At 40.7% G+C, this 18,905-nt stretch overlaps 1 protein-coding gene across 50 annotated transcripts in view; it reads left to right on the top strand.

Annotated features, from left to right (window-relative positions):
* The window catches only part of ZBTB20 (zinc finger and BTB domain containing 20), an 830,234-nt gene that overhangs the window by 784,846 nt on the left and 26,483 nt on the right, over nt 1-18,905 (top strand). For all 50 annotated transcript variants that reach the window (XM_055110295.2, XM_063602515.1, XM_055110294.2 and 47 more), the window contains one exon: nt 8,050-9,654. In XM_055110295.2, the coding sequence (XP_054966270.1) occupies nt 8,050-9,654 (1,605 nt within the window). The remainder of the gene's footprint in view (nt 1-8,049; nt 9,655-18,905) is intronic.

Here is an 18,905-nt window from a genome sequence, read left to right as displayed (position 1 = left end):
ATAAATCTGTTTTTTCTATAAAATAAATATATGATTATGTAGAGACCACAAGAACAGATTATCAAGTAAGAAGATGCTGGTTTTCATATACTCAATTTTTAAATTTGTGATTGCTTCTTAAGCAAAACAAAAGACCTCACTTATTAACTGTACAATTGAATATACAGATCCTTCTTTAAGGTCTATTCAAAGCCAAGTTCAAACAGCACAAATCTGTGAATTTAAGTAGATCCTTTGGTTCATTTTTGTATACCACCCACGGATGTAGCATCTCTGTATTTTTGTTCCCCAGATTTAGTGAACAAAGGAAAAGGTTACAATAGGGCAGTAGCTAAATTTGTAAGGAAAGCGCTTTAGAGAGAGAAAAAATGAAACTCCTAAAAGGTGTCTCAAAAGGTTTACAGTATAAGAGGATTTAAAGGCATCAACCTCAGATTTCATTGACTTTTTTCCTTAGTCCCAGCAGGTCGTCTCCCCCTCATTTCATTTCAACTTTGGAATGACGGCGTAAGTGTCTTTCAGAATGTCGTCTGGAATTATCTATCCAATTCTTTATTCACAGAGTAAAACTTAATTTTCACAAACTGTACTGTAAAGTAAATTTCAACAGTTTACCTCATTGGAATCAGATGCTCAAAGTATAAAAAATTCATAAAGCATATAGTGTGATAATACTCAAGACTGAAGTTTTAACTTATGGTTGGAATTGGTTTCATAAAGTGGATGCTCAATTACTTGTTGATTGATTGATTATGCCCTCACCTCATAAGTAAGGGATTTGAGGTAGCTTAAATTAATATTCAATTGTTAATAAATATGTAGGAAATGTATTTCTATATAACTACAAAAAAAAAGAAATCAGAGTAGAGGTAAAATAAAGAATGGATAATATAATGAGGCTGGTGAAAATTTTACATAGAAAAGCATACCATGAGGTCCTACATAGTTGCTAAAAGGGGGCCTAAATTTTTATTCTGAGCTCCCTAGTGAACAGAGCCAAGAGGGAAACATGATCAGTTATGATATTCACAGGCTCCACAAAGAAAAGCAAAACACAGCTTTTCCTGAGCACTGAGGTCTGGGAGAAGTTGATTGATTAATATATGTTTCCAATATCAAAGATCCTTATGGATAAATTTCTTCTATTGATTTAGATTTAAGATCCTTTGTATCCTTATGGTTCCATTTATACTGGGGTATTCTCAGTAAATGTTTCACTAATGAATTGGTGAAAATTCAAGTGACCCCCAAAGCAGCTTCATTCATAAGTCAGTTGTATTTACAGTTTTACAATATGGACAGGCATGCCCTCATCCTTTCTTAGAGATAACAGCAGACTTAACATAAAATCAGGCAAGCCAAAGGCCTGGGCTAACCAAGGGAAACTGTGAGACCTCTAAGGCCAAGTAAAAAGACTTTTCTGGAATTACTTTCTCCTTTGGACCTGTAAAATCCCACTAGTACTGTAAATCTATTCTCAGCCTTAGATAAAGTACAAAGCTCTTATTTTTTGGTGGAGCGAAGAGAGGAAAAAGAAGTCAGGAATGGAAGATAAGTCAAGATTTGGGGATGGGCCTGAAAATCACAGAGCAAATGTTTTTCTATTTCTCAATTTTGCCTCTTTGTTCCCCATACTTCAAACTTAGTAAAACTTCGTGGTATGACAGCAAAAAGGAAGAAAGGGAAGGAGGAAAATAGAAAGAAAGGCAGTCTCCCCATTACAAGTGCGATAGATCTTGCAAGTAAACTATTTTTTTGGCTGATTAGACGTGTATATTGAGTTTATATTTATTTTTTATTCAAATTATACCACAATATCTAATTTTTAACAGTCAAAAGATGTTGAAGGGTGTTTTCTAATTCTTCTATGGATTTGTCTTAACTGTCAAAAGGGACTTACTCTGAGTAAAACAAAGTTTGCTAAATAATAGTTAGCTTCAACAGTTGTAAACTATATGTCTGTCATAATCCAGATTTCTGCTAATATTAGTAGTTACCTACATTTCTCTCTTCCCTTTCAATCTTTTTAAAAAATATTTCTCTTCTGAAAAGTAACTTTTCTCATTTTGGCCAAGATTGTTTGCTTTCTCATACAAAATAGTATCAGCTCAACTTAAGTAAATGGAAAATATCAGTCCAACAGACCTTATGCATCAGAGTAATGCAATCACAAAGTTTGCATCAGTTTTAGAAGCTTTGATTATGGAAAGTAGTTACAAGTATTTTAAAGAGGGATGCCTGAATCTCAATCCACAGCTCTTAATTTGGGGAAAACACAGACCCCTTTGAGATTTTGATGAAAGCCACTGACCTTATTCCTATAAAAGTATAAACATGTCCATTTATAAAAACTATACATACCCCCCAAAACCCAAACATAAAACCAAGGACCTTTAAATACTTTTAAGTATTCTCTAGAAATGTTCTATGAATGAATAAAAATTCAGGTAATATTAAAGGCATACCCAATTACAGTATTGAGATCATAAATAGAATGGTGTTGTAAATACTGTAAACAAGTTAGTAATTTTTAATCTTTGTCTAGATAAAATAATAAGTAGTGACTAAAAAAGCACATCCAGCTAGTCCCCAACTTTCATAGGTAGCCATTCCTGCATACATGTTTGAAAGTCAAATTTCTGCAAGTTCAAAGTCAAATTTCTGCAAATTTCAACAATTGATATATGTTTTATGTGAAGAATTCTGTTACCAATGGCTAAAAAAACGTGCTGAAATCCTTGATGGTTCCTCCACACTGGGCTTAGACAATCTGGAAGATAGAGGAGAACCTTTATTGGGAGATGGCCCAAAACACCCCCGTTTTCACCCAAGAATGGGTAAGTAAAACTGTACAGCTCGCCCTCCCATAGGCTGATGACCCTCCCTAGTCTCACTACAGAGGTAATAGCAGCTGGGATATGCTAGGTATATAGAGCCAAGATAGGAGAAAGAGATCTTGTCTGCTTGCTGCCTTCCACTTGCATGTGTGATTTCTCCAGTGCTCCCAGCCACCTCCCAAGACTGTGATGATACTAATGAGATAGAAAGAGAGAGTGGGGTGGTGCAGAGTCATTTGCTGTGGATGGAACCTGTTAGCAATAAACTACTATACCTCCTATAGTGCAGGGATTCAGCAGGACTCCCTTGGCATATATGAGGAGGTAAAGTACATGTAACTGAAGTCTTACCCCAGGCAGGGGGTTTGGAGAATAAGGGGGCTCAGTCACCAAAATACATCCCCCCTTTCTCCAGAGATGACTGGCTCTTTCCTAGTGTGACTAACTTGGCAAGCTGCACCCTGTTTCATGTGCAGACCCACTAACCTCATCTGGTGCCCCAAATTGAAAGCTCAAGGGCTTTCTGGCCCTGCCACTTGACTTAGGCTTATTAACTGGACCAAAATTTATATTGGTTTTCATTTGAGAGCTGATGTTTCCTTCCAAGTCCAGAGACTTCAAATCCCCATCCCCCTCTGTAGCATCTTACCCTTGCACTAGTCTCATTTTATATATCCTTTTGCTCTCCTGATTGAGAAAGAACTGGATTTCACACCTAATTAAAAGAGATTGTATTGCCTGCTGTTTCCTTTCTTGCTCATTTTCTCTTGTGAGCAGGCAGCTTTTTATTCTCATGCTAAGTCCTATCCCTGAACCCCTGCAGCTTAAGGGACAGGCAGGAGCAACGTTCCTGCAAAACAGAGAGTCAGGCCCTCTATCCCCAATTCCCCACAGGCAGATTTTCCCTTCGGTACTCACCCTTGCTTTAGCCCCGTCTGTGTTGTGCTCTCGCAGAACAGTCTCTTAGAATACATGATGACTTTCATTACTGCAATTCCTTCCATGTTTCGAGGGAATGCCATCACAAGCTGACTCTATATTTTTACTCTAGTAAAAAGGAGGTAAGTTATTATTTTAAAACACAGAGAACTATTTTTATCACTATTTCATTTTGCCATCAGTTTTGTGTTCATAACACTGTGCATTTTTTATTTTGGGTGGGGAAGAATCCCCAAATACACATGATCACATAATCTATGTAAAGTTTTGTGGTTTTGTACAGTTGATAGGGTTGGGGTTTGGGTGTGTGTGTGTGTGTGTGTGTTTTTTTTTTTCTTGAATAGCCCAAATGCCTATTCAGTGCCAATCTAAGAAAGAATAGAGTTAGCATTTTCACACCATTCCTTCCTATACACTCCCTGAATAACCATCTAATCAAGATTTGTTTTCAATGGGGGACAAATCTTCTACAGTAGAGTATTTCAGATTTATTCCATTGGAATCTATACATTAATGCCCATTGGATGAAAAGGACATGCTCACAAAAGCCTGGACTTTGCCTTGCTGTGGCAGAAACTTTTTCCCACTGTATTAGTGTTAAAAATAAAAGAAAGCCTGGGAAAGGAATTGCCTCAGCATTGTGTGCTGGAGGAATGAGGCATGCTTGAATGGGGAGGCAGGGTCCCCCTTCGCATCTGTACTCATATCAGCAAAAACGATTCAGCTTTTCATGGCTGTTCACTGCAGTGTGGGGCCAGTGTACTCAGGGAGATATTTAAGAATTGTGTCTATAAAATTCAACCAGGCATGTCAGATCAGGTTGTGTACGTGTGCAGGTTTAGGTTTGTCTCTGTGGTTTTTAATGAAGTTGGTGGCAATATTATCGCAAGAGTCTTAACTCAGACTATTTAGTAGATAACTTGATTGTTTAGATGAACAAAATTTGCAATCCAATCTGGTCAAACAGTTTGGATTTTTCTCATGAAATTGTGTGTGTGTGTGTGATTATCTGTGTTCATTTCTTATCTCTAAAGCAACCTTCATCATTACTTTCGGTGTCTTTCTTTTTTCTCTGCTGAGAATTAAGATAACTCTCGATCTTTGGGCACTTCAAGTTTCATTCCTCAGTGATCCACTGTTATGCAGTGGAAAAAGCTTTAAGAGGCATAGTTTCTAATCCCAACACTGCCATGTGCTACTGTGCAAAACTTTGGGCAAGTCATTTAGACATTTTGAGAGCCTCAACTTTCTCTTATATGAAATAGCAATAATAAGACTTGTCCTGAAGGGCTGGGCACAGTGGCTCATGCCTGTAATCCCAGCACTTTGGGAGGCCGAGGCGGGCAGATCACCTGAGGTCAGGAGTTTGAGACCAGCCTGGCCAACACGGTGAAAACTCATCTACTAAAAATACAAAAATTAGCCAGGTGTGGTGGCGCATGCCTGTAATCCCAGCTACTCGAGAGGCTGAGGCACAAGAATCGCTTAAACCCAGGAGTTGAAGGTTGCAGTGAGCTGAGATTGTGCCACTGCACTCCAGCCTGGGCAACAGAGCAAGACTCTGTCAAAAAAAAACAAAAAACAAAAACCCTGTTCAGAACACACATAGGATTGTTGTAAGGAATAAATGAGATGTTACATGTAAAAAAGTTGTATACACTGTCAAACACTACATGGATACTAATTATTGTGATAATTGTGATAGGGCTACTTCCCAGAATTATCTGAAAGAAAACTGTCATATATGACATCTCTAGTGTTATTGTTGTAACTAATGTTATGAGCAAATGTATGTTTAAAGAGTGTTTTCACTTGTGTAGAAAAAAATGTTGTAATAAATCCATCCTACACAGAGATGATCACAGACACAACCAGTTTTACTGCTTATTGTTTTACTTAAATGAAAGAGACCTTGGTTATAGTAAAATTGTATATAGAAAATCCTAAACCATAGTGCCAGTTAGTTGTCTTACTTCTTGCACTGTGACATCTAAAAAAAAAGTCCTTTAAGTTACACAACTGAGGCTATGTCAAAGCATCACAGCCTAAAAACATGAAAGCCACGCTAAATCACGGATAGGTATAGAAGTAGCTGGAGGTAGTAGTGGACAAAGCCTTTCACACAGCTTTACAACAGAGCCGTGGATCCCTAAGGGCCAGACCTCAGTAAGGGGCAAACTATGCAATATAATGAAGCAGTTAAGAGGGTGAATTCTAGAGCCAGACTGCCTGGGTTTAAATGCCAGTCTACCAGCAATTGCCTGTGTGTACTTGAGCAAGTTTCTTAGTTTCTCTGGCCTCAGTTTCCTCATCTGTAAAATGGGAATAATATCATCTACTTCCCATGGTTGCTGTAAGATTAAATGAAATCATATACAGAAAGCAGTTAGAACAGTAACCCCTAAAAAATGTTACCTTGTGATTACTATCATGGTATGTATGTATGGTGAACTCAGCAAGAACTTGAAATTTGGTCTGCTGCTGATTGAGCTCCTGAACAGCCCTTCCTGGGTTATTTGTGCCTTCCTTTGGGGCCATATTTTGTGTTAACATGGTTACAGGGGATTTACCTTAATTCTTTAATCTGGCAAAGAGAACTTGTCTTATATAAGTAAAAACGATGGAATCTGTAGCCTAATACAATATTTTAGGCACATAACAGACCTGATAGAGTCAGAACGAGAAAGAATGCTCTTATACAAATTAGTGCAAATTGTATTATTGAACATTTATTAAGTTAAGCTCATACCATGTGAGGGTGATTGAGTGAAGCAAGGTAGAAACGCTCATTGAACTCAGAGTTTCCTGAACAAGTCTTCTATCGCAAGGTAGAGCAGAAAGAGTTTGAGGAGGTAGGCCTTCTTCCTATCTGCAGGCTGTTACCTCTCAGGTGGCTTCTCACAAGACAGAGAGATTTGGGTCCAGGCCAACAATCAGTGCTTGGGCCATTTGGTTTTGAAAGCCCACTTATTTCACTTTCCCAAGCTGATTGTTCAGTTGTAAAGGCAAGAATGGGGAATCTGATTGAAGAATTATTTGGAGGGGGATTCTCTAGAGCCATCTGAGAGATGAGCTAGAAAAATAGAAAAGCCCTAAGATCTACTGCTGTAGCCACCTGTTTTCTTTCTCATTCTGAATCCAAATCTTATCAATAGTATCCCTTGCCATAACAGCCTACGTTATAGGGTGGCGCTGGGTCAGGCTATCCGCAGCCTCCACATACCTGTTGCCTTCCTCCTGGGAGCTGTTTAATACTTCCCTGTGGCAAGTACATAAAGCACCCTATTACCCAAGGAGATCATATATCCCACTTCTGGTTTACTCTTGCTATCCTGGCCTAATTATTAACAATGCTCTCTTTCACTCTTGAAAGTGCCCTGTTTGCATAATAAATATGATCACCAATGTACTGTAGTCTCCTGGGTCAGAACTGCCATCTCTGACCTTTTTAACATTCCTCCTTCATTAAGCCTCAGAAAATTCAAAAAACCTTCCATATCACATGCAACCACCCTAGAAAGTGCTCAAACAGGTTGTCAGAGATGACAAGAAGAATGAGTAGATACAGAAAGCAGCCATGGAGTGCCCCTTTAGCTAGCAGATTGCTTTCTGTAGCCCATCCATCATCCGGAAAGCATGATCATGACTGTTTGGTAGATATCTTAGTCTGGGTTGAATTTTCCAATAATTTTTGCATACATGGTGTGGGTTTTGATAATATGCCATATGACTTAATAGGAAGGGGGTTTATTTGTTAACTATGAATATGGTCACTGTGTATGAATAAAATAAGGGACTTTGATAAGTTGGGGGAAATGTAAACTTTCCCAAAGAATCTGGGCTTAGACCTGTCTAAAGTGAAGGCAAAGTAAATAAATACATAAATAAAAATAAAGTGGAGGTTTAGTGTTCCATAAGAACAAGTCTTCCATTTGCCTTTCAGTTCTTTGCTGAAGCTGTAGGAATAGCAGGCAAACAAACCATCTGGTTATTAGGCCACTCTACCTCAGCCGAAGCTCTGGGGAGTTAATACGGATACCCAAAATGGCTGCGGCACTAAAGGCCAGAATTGGAGCAAAATTCAAGGTCCTTTTCCCTCAGGTCATCGTACCTACAGCTTGTATGCTGCAGCCTGTCCATCTCCCCACTTGCGTATGTAAGGGCAGTGCTTCTAGGAGCCATGAGCATTACTCACCTGAAACCTAGGTATTAGGAATGCAACCAGCTAGATCTGACCCATGCCCTGTTTTGTGTCTGCGTTGACATGCTGCAGGTGACATCAGTTGCAAGGGGATGACCGAGCGCATTCACAGCATCAACCTTCACAACTTCAGCAATTCCGTGCTCGAGACCCTCAACGAGCAGCGCAACCGTGGCCACTTCTGTGACGTAACGGTGCGCATCCACGGGAGCATGCTGCGCGCACACCGCTGCGTGCTGGCAGCCGGCAGCCCCTTCTTCCAGGACAAACTGCTGCTTGGCTACAGCGACATCGAGATCCCGTCGGTGGTGTCAGTGCAGTCAGTGCAAAAGCTCATTGACTTCATGTACAGCGGCGTGCTACGGGTCTCGCAGTCGGAAGCTCTGCAGATCCTCACGGCCGCCAGCATCCTGCAGATCAAAACAGTCATCGACGAGTGTACGCGCATCGTGTCACAGAACGTGGGCGATGTGTTCCCGGGGATCCAGGACTCGGGCCAGGACACGCCGCGGGGCACTCCCGAGTCAGGCACGTCAGGCCAGAGCAGCGACACGGAGTCGGGCTACCTGCAGAGCCACCCACAGCACAGCGTGGACAGGATCTACTCGGCACTCTACGCGTGCTCCATGCAGAATGGCAGCGGCGAGCGCTCTTTTTACAGCGGCGCAGTGGTCAGCCACCACGAGACTGCGCTCGGCCTGCCCCGCGACCACCACATGGAAGACCCCAGCTGGATCACACGCATCCATGAGCGCTCGCAGCAGATGGAGCGCTACCTGTCCACCACCCCCGAGACCACGCACTGCCGCAAGCAGCCCCGGCCTGTGCGCATCCAGACCCTAGTGGGCAACATCCACATCAAGCAGGAGATGGAGGACGATTACGACTACTACGGGCAGCAAAGGGTGCAGATCCTAGAACGCAACGAATCCGAGGAGTGCACGGAAGACACAGACCAGGCCGAGGGCACCGAGAGTGAGCCCAAAGGTGAAAGCTTCGACTCGGGCGTCAGCTCCTCCATAGGCACCGAACCTGACTCGGTGGAGCAGCAGTTTGGGCCTGGGGCGGCGCGGGACAGCCAGGCTGAACCCACCCAACCCGAGCAGGCTGCAGAAGCCCCCGCTGAGGGTGGTCCGCAGACAAACCAGCTAGAAACAGGTGCTTCCTCTCCGGAGAGAAGCAATGAAGTGGAGATGGACAGCACTGTTATCACTGTCAGCAACAGCTCCGACAAGAGCGTCCTACAACAGCCTTCGGTCAACACGTCCATCGGGCAGCCATTGCCAAGTACCCAGCTCTACTTACGCCAGACAGAAACCCTCACCAGCAACCTGAGGATGCCTCTGACCTTGACCAGCAACACGCAGGTCATTGGCACAGCTGGCAACACCTACCTGCCAGCCCTCTTCACTACCCAGCCCGCGGGCAGTGGCCCCAAGCCTTTCCTCTTCAGCCTGCCACAGCCCCTGGCAGGCCAGCAGACCCAGTTTGTGACAGTGTCCCAGCCCGGTCTGTCGACCTTTACTGCACAGCTGCCAGCGCCACAGCCCCTGGCCTCATCCGCAGGCCACAGCACAGCCAGTGGGCAAGGCGAAAAAAAGCCTTATGAGTGCACTCTCTGCAACAAGACTTTCACCGCCAAACAGAACTACGTCAAGCACATGTTCGTACACACAGGTGAGTGTTGCCCCACCTGGAGGCCTGGCAGCAGGGGCTGAGGGGGCTGTGGGAAGGCAAGGTAAGAGAGCAGGTAGAAGGGAAGGTTTGGGATCATCTTTCAGATTTTAAACAGACCCCACCACAAGCCTCTTCTAGAAACCCCAACTGTGTTCCTCCCATCATAAGAACAAAGCACCCTGCCACCAAGAGACACCGTCACAGGAACCCTTTATGGAGAAGGGATGTCCTAGGGATGTCCAGACTGCAGAAGAGAAGACTCAGGTCATTATATAAGCCATATTCAAGTATTTGTGTTTCAGAGGCAGCATATTGTAGTCAGGAAGAGCTTGAGCTCTAGAGCCAGATGGCCTGGGTGTAAATTCAGGCTTAGCCACTACTAAACCTTGTCGCCTTGGAAAAATTACTTAACTTGTCTATACTTCAGTTTCCTTGTGTATAAAATGAGAATAATCGTGATACGCCTTCCTTATAGTGCTGTTTTGAGAATAAATTAATATATGTGAAGTCTTTAGAGTACTTCCAAGCATATAATAAGTGCTCTATAAGTGGTAGCTATTATTAAGATGGTTAAGAGGAGGAGACATTCAGTTTGTATAGTTTGGCTCCAAAAGGTGGAACTAGACCAATGATTGGATGCTATCAGGAGATCCTTTCCACAAAATAAAAGAAAAATTTTGTTAACAATCAGATCTGCTCTAATATCAGATAGACTGCCTTTAAATGGAGTGAGTTTCTGTAATTAGACGCATTCAAGGAGAGAATAGATGAACATTTTTGGGGATTTTGTACACAGGATTCAGTCATCAAGATGGGCAAGATCATGTTTCATCCCTGGATTCTATGATTCCAGAGCTAAGATCTTCTGATCTCTCAGCCAATCCTTTTTCATAGCTCCATAGTGGGACAGAGATATGGAATTCCCATAGAATTGGGCATTCCATGGATGTGCCTCCATATAAGTGAGCACATAAGCGATTGTGATTTCACCTAGATTCTCTTGGACCTAAGAATACCTACAACAGCGATGATCATTATATTTGAAATTCTTTTTTTTTTTTTTTTGAGACAGGGTCTCACTCTGTCGCCCAGGCTGGAGTGCAGTAGCATGATCTCAGCTCACTGCAGCCTCAACCTCCTGGACTGAAGCAATCCTCCCACTTCAGCCTCCCAAGTAGCTGGGTCTACAGGCACATGCCACCACGCTCATTTAACTTTTTTATTTTTTGTAGAGACAGGGTCTTACCATGTTGCCTAAGCTGGTCTCAAACTCCTGAGCTCAAGCCATCTGCCTGCCTCAGCCTCCCAAAGTTATGAGATTACAGGCATGAGCCACTGTGCCTGGCCTCAGAATACCCTTATTAAATGACAAATAATTTACCAGGGAAAAGTTACATACTCGAATTCTGATACATGAAAACAAATTAGTTTCTCAAAACAACCTTGTTTCTCAGATCAGCTAGTAGGAATCCAAGAGAGAAGACATAAAACAGCGAAGTTTAGATTGGGGACTGAAGGGAAGGAAAGCAACAGAGATAGAGGCAAGGCATCAAACATGGAATTGTACAACTGAAATAGGACGTTGCTTAAGATAAACTTTGCCTTCTTTGCAGGGTAATGTAAGTCAGGACATTATGTAAATTAATGTATGTACTTCTATGAGAATCAGTTTTTAAAGATCACAGTATTCACACTTCCAAATAAACAGAGTGACTCACTACTGAATTTATGAAGAAACTTGGGTAGTGGTGAGTCGCTTTGTTTACTTGGGATAAATGTGAATGTACTAATAACCAGAGGTAAATCACAAGAAATTTTCCATATGGTATGGATATCACCATTATTAGGTGAATTAATCAAATAGTAATGTTTTTATTTTGTAGCATCTTATGATTTATAGAGTGCTGTCACATAGTTTATATCCTTTCCTCCCCTGGATAGCTGATTTATAAGCCATTAAATTAAGGAACATGGGGGAGGGGTGCAGGAAGGACCATCTGTGAAAGTATCTCCTTAACCAAAGTTGACTTTGCTGGTCTTGGATCCATAAACATATCTGCTCTCCCCTCTGTACATCTCTTCAAGTAGACCTATCAGATGTAAAATTCACACATTCTGTTAGATCACATAATAAAATAAGTCTTTAAATTTGCAACATAAAATTTTCAATGTACTACCAAAAAGTATCTTCGTGATGTATAAATACATTTCTCCAATGGATTCACTGAAGGATTCTGTGGTTAACCGAGATAACTAGATTTGGACATAAGAAAACCAGCAAAGGATTTGTGCACTCAGACACAGATGCAAAAGCTATAGGTAGAGTCATTTTATAAATCTGAGTTATGCTTAAAATGTGGACTTCAGTTTTCTAGTAAATTATGAACATCCTCAGTAAATTATGAATGTTATTATAATGATGTGTATAATATAGCCCCATCTGAAAATAATAATGTGCATATATCAATCAGGCACCTAATTTAAAAGAAGTAATGCTCTTCCCTTTCATTCCAGAATTATTTGGCAGTGGCAGTTTGGAAATCCTATCAGTCTTTCAAGACTATTGTCTAACTGAAGGATCCCCTAACCTAACAAAGTTTTAGAACAATTGGTCTAGATTTCAAAAAGCAAGACAGCCGGAACATGTGGAAATAATTCAAGACCTGGGTTCATTGTAGCTTGCATTTCCAAACAAAGTTCTTTTCAATTTCTAGGGAAAACATAAAAAAATTGAGCCTCAAAACTTTCCAAGAGCCCAGTGGAAGTGATAAAAATTCAAAGCAAAAAGTCCAAATGTTAGTATAAAAAGATTCTAGAGAGCACGGGGATACTTGTAAGAGTAGAGTTGGACTCTGTGTTCCCACCCATACTCTAACCAAAAAGAGTCCTAAAAAAAAAGAATAGCTTGACAAAGTTAAAAAGAAATTTGAGTTCTCTCCATTACAGCTGCTATGCAAACCAATAGACCTGCAGAGTAACTGTCTTAGCAATTCAGTAACTCCAAAGTTTAATATAGATGGTAGTTGCTTTCAACAACTGCAAAGATAAATTGTGTGTGATGGTACACACCAATAGTCCCAGATACTCAGGAGGCTGAGGCGGGAAGATCACTTGAGCCCAGGAGTTTCGAGGCCAACCTGGGTACCTATCTCTTAAAAAAAAAAAAAAAAAAAAAAAAAAACCTGAAGAGAATAAATTATAAGATTCATATTCCAATTAAAATCTTGTACTGCTCTATGTTAATGATCCACATTCATGAAAGAAAGTGTTTGGGGCCAGGCATGGTGGCTCACGCCTGTAATCCCAGGACTTTGGGAGGTAAAGGTGGGCGGATCACTTGTGCCGAGGAGTTTGAGACCAGCCTGGACAACTTGGCAAGACCCCAGCTCTACAAAAACTATAAAAATTAACCAGGCATGGTGCTGCGTGCCTATAGTTCCAGCTACTTGGGACTCTGAAATGGGAAGATCACTTGAGCCCAGGAGGCAGAGGTTACAGTGAGCGGAGATCACACCACTGCACTCCACCCCGGGCAACACAGCAGGACTCTGTATCAAAAAAAAAAAAGAAATCTGTTTGAGACAAAGAAGTAGTCCATCATATTGGCTTTGGAGCTAAGCTCTACCTTTAAGAATCAAGGAAGCTTTAGTTGTAAAGCATATTTCATAGTGATTATAACCCAAAAATTTAAAGTAGAGGCATAAATGAAAGACGATTGTACTGTAATTAGATGATTTGGATCCAGTTTTGTTTCCTCTAAATGCCTGTGTGTCCTTCAACAAGTCAGTTAATTTCACAACCCTCTATTTCTTTGAGTTTAAAATAAAAATGATTTTTTCTGCCTTTTGATGTAAACGTATGATGCATGTGAGAGCTTTTCAGAAGAGGCAAAGTGTTACTTAATTAGAAAAATAAAAAATCCTCATCATTATTACTTTTCGCCCCTACTACCCAGGAGACACTTAGTTTCTTTGCTCTATTTCCTGTCTCTGAATAATACACGCTTGACATGTGTCCTTCCTCTTTGGAATTTAAACTCTGAAACTCCTTTATACTCCTTAGATTGCTCTTGAATATTCTTCATAACAAGAATTTTTTTATTTCTTAACAATTTTTATAACAGTAAAAGAAAATTCCTCACCTAACCACTCTTTATCCACTGCTAAACAAACCACGGAGGACTTCCTTATCTCTAGGAGTTTCTTTCATTCACTTACTGCAGCTTCATAAAAGTTGTGAGAAAGGAAACTAAGAGTTAAGGGCATGTTTGAAAGCAACAGAATTAGAGAGAAAAAAACAAAGATAATACAAACCATCCTGTCAGGGAAGAAAGCAGTGCTCCCCTCTACCCCCTTCATCAAGAGAAAAAAGCAGAAGTCAAATAAAGGAATGGAAATGAAAGGGAAAGACAGAGAATACAAGAAGGATAAGCCTTGGTGTCAACGTGGATGTGGAAGGCAAGCAATAGGGCAAATTCAAAGATAACCCTGGAGCAGTGTGATCCCTACACTAGCAGCATGCAAATTATGTTCCCCCACCCTTCACCCCCACCCCAGACATCCTAAATCAGAAACTCAGGCAATGGAGCCTAGCAATCTGTGTAACAAGCCCTGGTTCATGCTGAAGTTGAGAATCAATTCCCTAGAGAGGTGAGCCTGGGTAATTAGAAGAATGGCATCAGGTTGCTTTTGTTACATAACATTTTTAAAAATTCCACTAATAAGAATCTGTTTAGAAAAAGTAAATCAAAATTATGGATCAAAGCTTGATTTTGTAGTGGATAAATTATATCACAGAAACTAATCACTCACATATAAGAGGTAAGTTGAGTCTTCCAAATTACATAGGTCACATGGCAAATGTATCCCTTCTGGTATTTAGCAGGACTGACTTGTATTATTCATATCATCATGTATTATCTTTACACCTTCCCTTTAGAATGTAAACTCTGTGAGAGCGGAAACACACACACACAGAGACATACATTTCACACACATATATATACATGTATATCACACTTTCACATGCCCATTCATTTGGTCAATGTGCACATTCGCCGAAAACCACCTGATCTCCAAAAACTATTGAAATAAAATAAATAAAAGAAAATTTTAAAATGTGAACACGCTTTCCAGGAGAATTTAATTCAAGGGACTTATACACAGATACATTCTTTTCACAGCAAGAGTTTTAAATTTCTTTGTTTTTTCTCTTTTTTTATTTGCTAGAGAATATATTGTACACATATCTGTGTTCACACTGTCGTGTTTTTTTTTTACCCACAAGAGATAAATATTTTGGCGTTTTCTGAATCATATTATCAACAGCCCGTTCACTGGTGACTGTTTTTAGCCCATTGGTATCCTCTGCACATACGGTAATTTTGCTTATTACTTTGAGAAGTTCAGCTATTTCAGCCATGAATTCAATGTAAATAGACATAGTAACAATAGTAGCATAACAATGTTGGTGATTGGGCCATAATAGTCATATGAAGATAATGTGTTAATCCTCATATGGAGCTTGGACTATTAATTATATCAAGCCAGTGGGTGTAAAGTAACAAGTATAAGGCTTGGAGTGAGAAGGCCATGATATTACCACTTTCTGGCTGAGTCACTTTGGCTAAGTTCTATAACTGACCTAAGCCTCAGTTTTTCAGATCTGTAGTACTTACTTTACATGATTGCTCTTTGAATTGAATAACATAATTTATGTGAAAACACTTAATTATGAATGCTGTAAAACTATCAAAGCCATTAATATGTGTTATAGTAGCATCATACATTTTGTAGCATAATCCAGAGAACAAGGAGTTGTTAACAAGGGAGAGGAAGATAATCTGGTTGGGCTAGTATTATACTCTCAGGTGTTACTGACTTCTTAGATGACCTTCAAGATGTTAGTACAACTCTCTACTTGGAGATGCTATTTTCTGGGGATGTTAATATCCACTCTATTCACAAAATTTTAAGAAAAATCAAGTAGCATGGATGAAACTCTCCAAAGTTCTGCTTAAAACTAAAATATCTTAGTTGTCACTGAAGCCACAGATATTTTGTGAATGCAGCATGTTCCCAATAGGCAGTCCCTCTTAGCCTCACAGTCCAAGCTGGCAACAGGATCACATCCCAGGGAATGAACAGAAAGGCTGGCAGGCAATCACACCGCTGATATCTCAGGTGTGTGGGCCCCCCATTTTTTTTTTTGAGATGGAGTCTCACTCTGTTGCCCAGGCTGGAGTGCAGTGGTGCCATCTCTGCTCACTTCAACCTCCACCTCCCAGGTTCAACTGATTCTCCTGCCTCAGCCTCCTGAGTAGCTGGGATTACAGGCGCCCACCACCACGCCCAGCTAATTTTTTGTATTTTTAGTAGAGATGTGGTTTCACCATGTTGGTCAGGCCGGTCTCGGCCTCCTGACCTCAGGTGATCCACCTGCCTCAGCCTCCCAAGTTACAGGGATTACAGGCGTGAGCCACGGCGCCCAGCCGTGTGGGCCCCCTTTTAAACAGACGTCTCTTGACGGAGGCTAGACTCTGCAGCCAGTAAAAGCTCCATATGATTCCATCTGAATGTACTTCCATTGTTAATATGGAACCTTCCCCATTTTCTGGTCGTGTCTTGATGTTCCCCATTCAGAGGACCTGGACTTTCAAGTGTTCCTTCTGCTTTCCTCACCAGTGGCCACCTTCCGCTACCCACCTTCTCCTCTTTCTCCTCCTTCCTTGCTGCCTGCTGTCTCATCAAGCACCCTGTCTTGGTTTTTTGACCCATCACTGTACTCACGAAAGAGGAGGGCATTGTACTAGGGCAGATGATGGGGAGGCAGAGAGAACAGGAGAGTCAGGTAGGAACAGTGCTTCTGAAAAATCTCCTGATAACAGCATTCATTGTCTTTTTCACAGCTCAGGAGAAGCCTTGGTTAAAATGAGGGGAAAAAAATCAGTAGAATAAGTGGGTTCTTGCTGAGCCCCCAGTGCAAGAGGTTCCTATTCAAAATTGGGGTGTCTTTACCCATTAGGATGGCTTTTACTTGAATTTTGTGAGCTTCAGGCAGAACCCTCTGCATCTTCTAACCTAAGCAGGATCTTTCTTCCTTTTTTTTTTTTTTTTTTTTTTCACTTTTCAGTCATGGTAGAGTTAAGTGTCAGAGCTGGTCCTTGAGAAGAAGGTGATGAGCAGGCATTGAAAAATTGAGAAAAACGTATACTTTTACCACGCCCAACACCCTTGGCAAGGCAGTAAAGGGCACTGCCTCCCCCTCAGTTTCTTCCCTTGCTGTTTGGTTTCTGTGCCTCCAGTGCTCAGTCACGGGTTTCCTAGGAAATCCTCTGTCTGTGCTCTGTGCTGACATTTTATTCATATACCACTTCTTGCCATTCGCATATGTAATTGAGAGAGTAGACGATACCTTTAACTCTGAATTACATAGCTGCAATATAATCACTTGTTTTACTGATTATCTGAAATAATTTTTTTAAAATTCAGGATTGACTTCCATATGCCATGCAAGTCATTTCGCAGTTGGTTTCATTTATCCTTGGTTCCTTTGTGATGAATGGAACAGTTTAATTTTTCTTAAAATGACCACATGCTCTATACTAAGTGCTTTATCTCTTCAATTTTCAAAACGCCTTCACGAGACAGGTACTTACTGTATTATTCTCAAGTTATAGATAAGGAAACTGAGGCTTATAGAGGTTAAATGACATGCCCAAGTCACTCAGCCAAGGAAATGGAATTCATATCTGACTCCTACATCTGTATAGGCCCAAAATGGATCATTTAAAGTGAAGGAACTTATATGACCTTCCCCTTGATGTTATAATTCAATTATCCACTTTTTACTTTGTGTCCCCTTCTGACAAATCAGACTTGCCATTCCTGACCATAGGCTTAAACCTGGAAAACCATCTCTGACCATTTATCTTCACTTTTTGTTTCTTTACTTGGAGAGCAACAATCGACAGACCTCATCCATTTTATGTATAATGTCTAAAACCATTTTGGGATTGCTGTAAGTAATATGCAAGAAAATAGTGGGAAAAAAATTTTTCTTAAAACACAATCATTCATTCCTGCTGAGTGACTGCGTTTCAAATTCATACAGAAATGAAAGTTGTGAGCACCTCACTAATCTGAAAATATACCCCATTTAGTAAGACAGTTTCTGAAATACCTACACTTCACCATCACAGCACCTTAATAATTATAGAGAGCACCTTCCTTTAAGGAGCTCCCAAGTTCTTTGCAAACATTTCTCTTTATTAAGTAACATACCATTGTTCTGTGGCAGGGAAGGGAACAGGATACTTTGTCTTATTTAAAATGTGAGACTGTTAATGCATTCAGTGACTAAGTAGGTTGCCCTTGGGTCATTCACTGACAAGGCCAGGACTAGAGTCCTCAGGGGTTGCAGTCCACCATGGACTCAGGACCACTAAATCCACAAAGGACCATGTGCAACTGCCTGGTCCAACTCTTCACATACAGAAAATGAAATAAACCCAGAGAAATGAAAACACTTAAAAAGCCCAGGGTCACATGGATAATTAATGGTAGAACCAATACTACATGCACGCAAACAACATACCTATATATGCTATGGAGAGAAACATGACAACTGTGAGGAATCAATTTATAGACAGATTAGAAGAGTGTGAAAATAAAAAGTCTTCATCAGTGACCTTGCCTCGAGGAAAAACACACAGAAGGTGAAAGTTTCAAACAGCAGAGCATTTTAACATAGGTGAAGTTTCAACTTCTTAGCAGCCAAAATACCATCTGGAATTTAAGGCACGCTTCCCATAAAAGGTGACAGGTGGACACGTTTTAAATGATAGTTGGCCAGCCTATCATAGCCTCTATAAATCGTCTGAAAGCATGAGGATAGCAAAGACCAGCTGACTTCCAGGCATGTTTACAGCTGACAGAAATGTTTCAGCTAAAAACATGCATGACTGTCTCTCTTAGGGAATCTCTTACTTCAAAAAAAAAAAAGGTACCAATGTAAACACTATGCATAGACTGAAGTCTTCAGCAAATTGAGATTATTAGCAATGAGGCTTCCCTGACCTTTCCTGTTTTAATCTAAAAGTAAAATTATCTTCTAACCATGTGATCTTATGCAGCATACTCTCTGGTCAGTGTGCTTCAAAACATATCTGTTTATGTTTGAAAACACAACAACAACAAATTCCTGATGAGAGAAAGTTTAATAAAATGGATCATGAACATACAGCACTTAAT

The sequence above is a fragment of the Pan paniscus genome, chromosome 2, assembly GCF_029289425.2.
Source record: "Pan paniscus chromosome 2, NHGRI_mPanPan1-v2.0_pri, whole genome shotgun sequence".
NCBI lineage: Eukaryota > Metazoa > Chordata > Mammalia > Primates > Hominidae > Pan > Pan paniscus.
The sequence above is the reverse complement of the archived record's forward strand: the minus strand, read 5'-3'. Positions and strand labels throughout refer to the sequence as shown.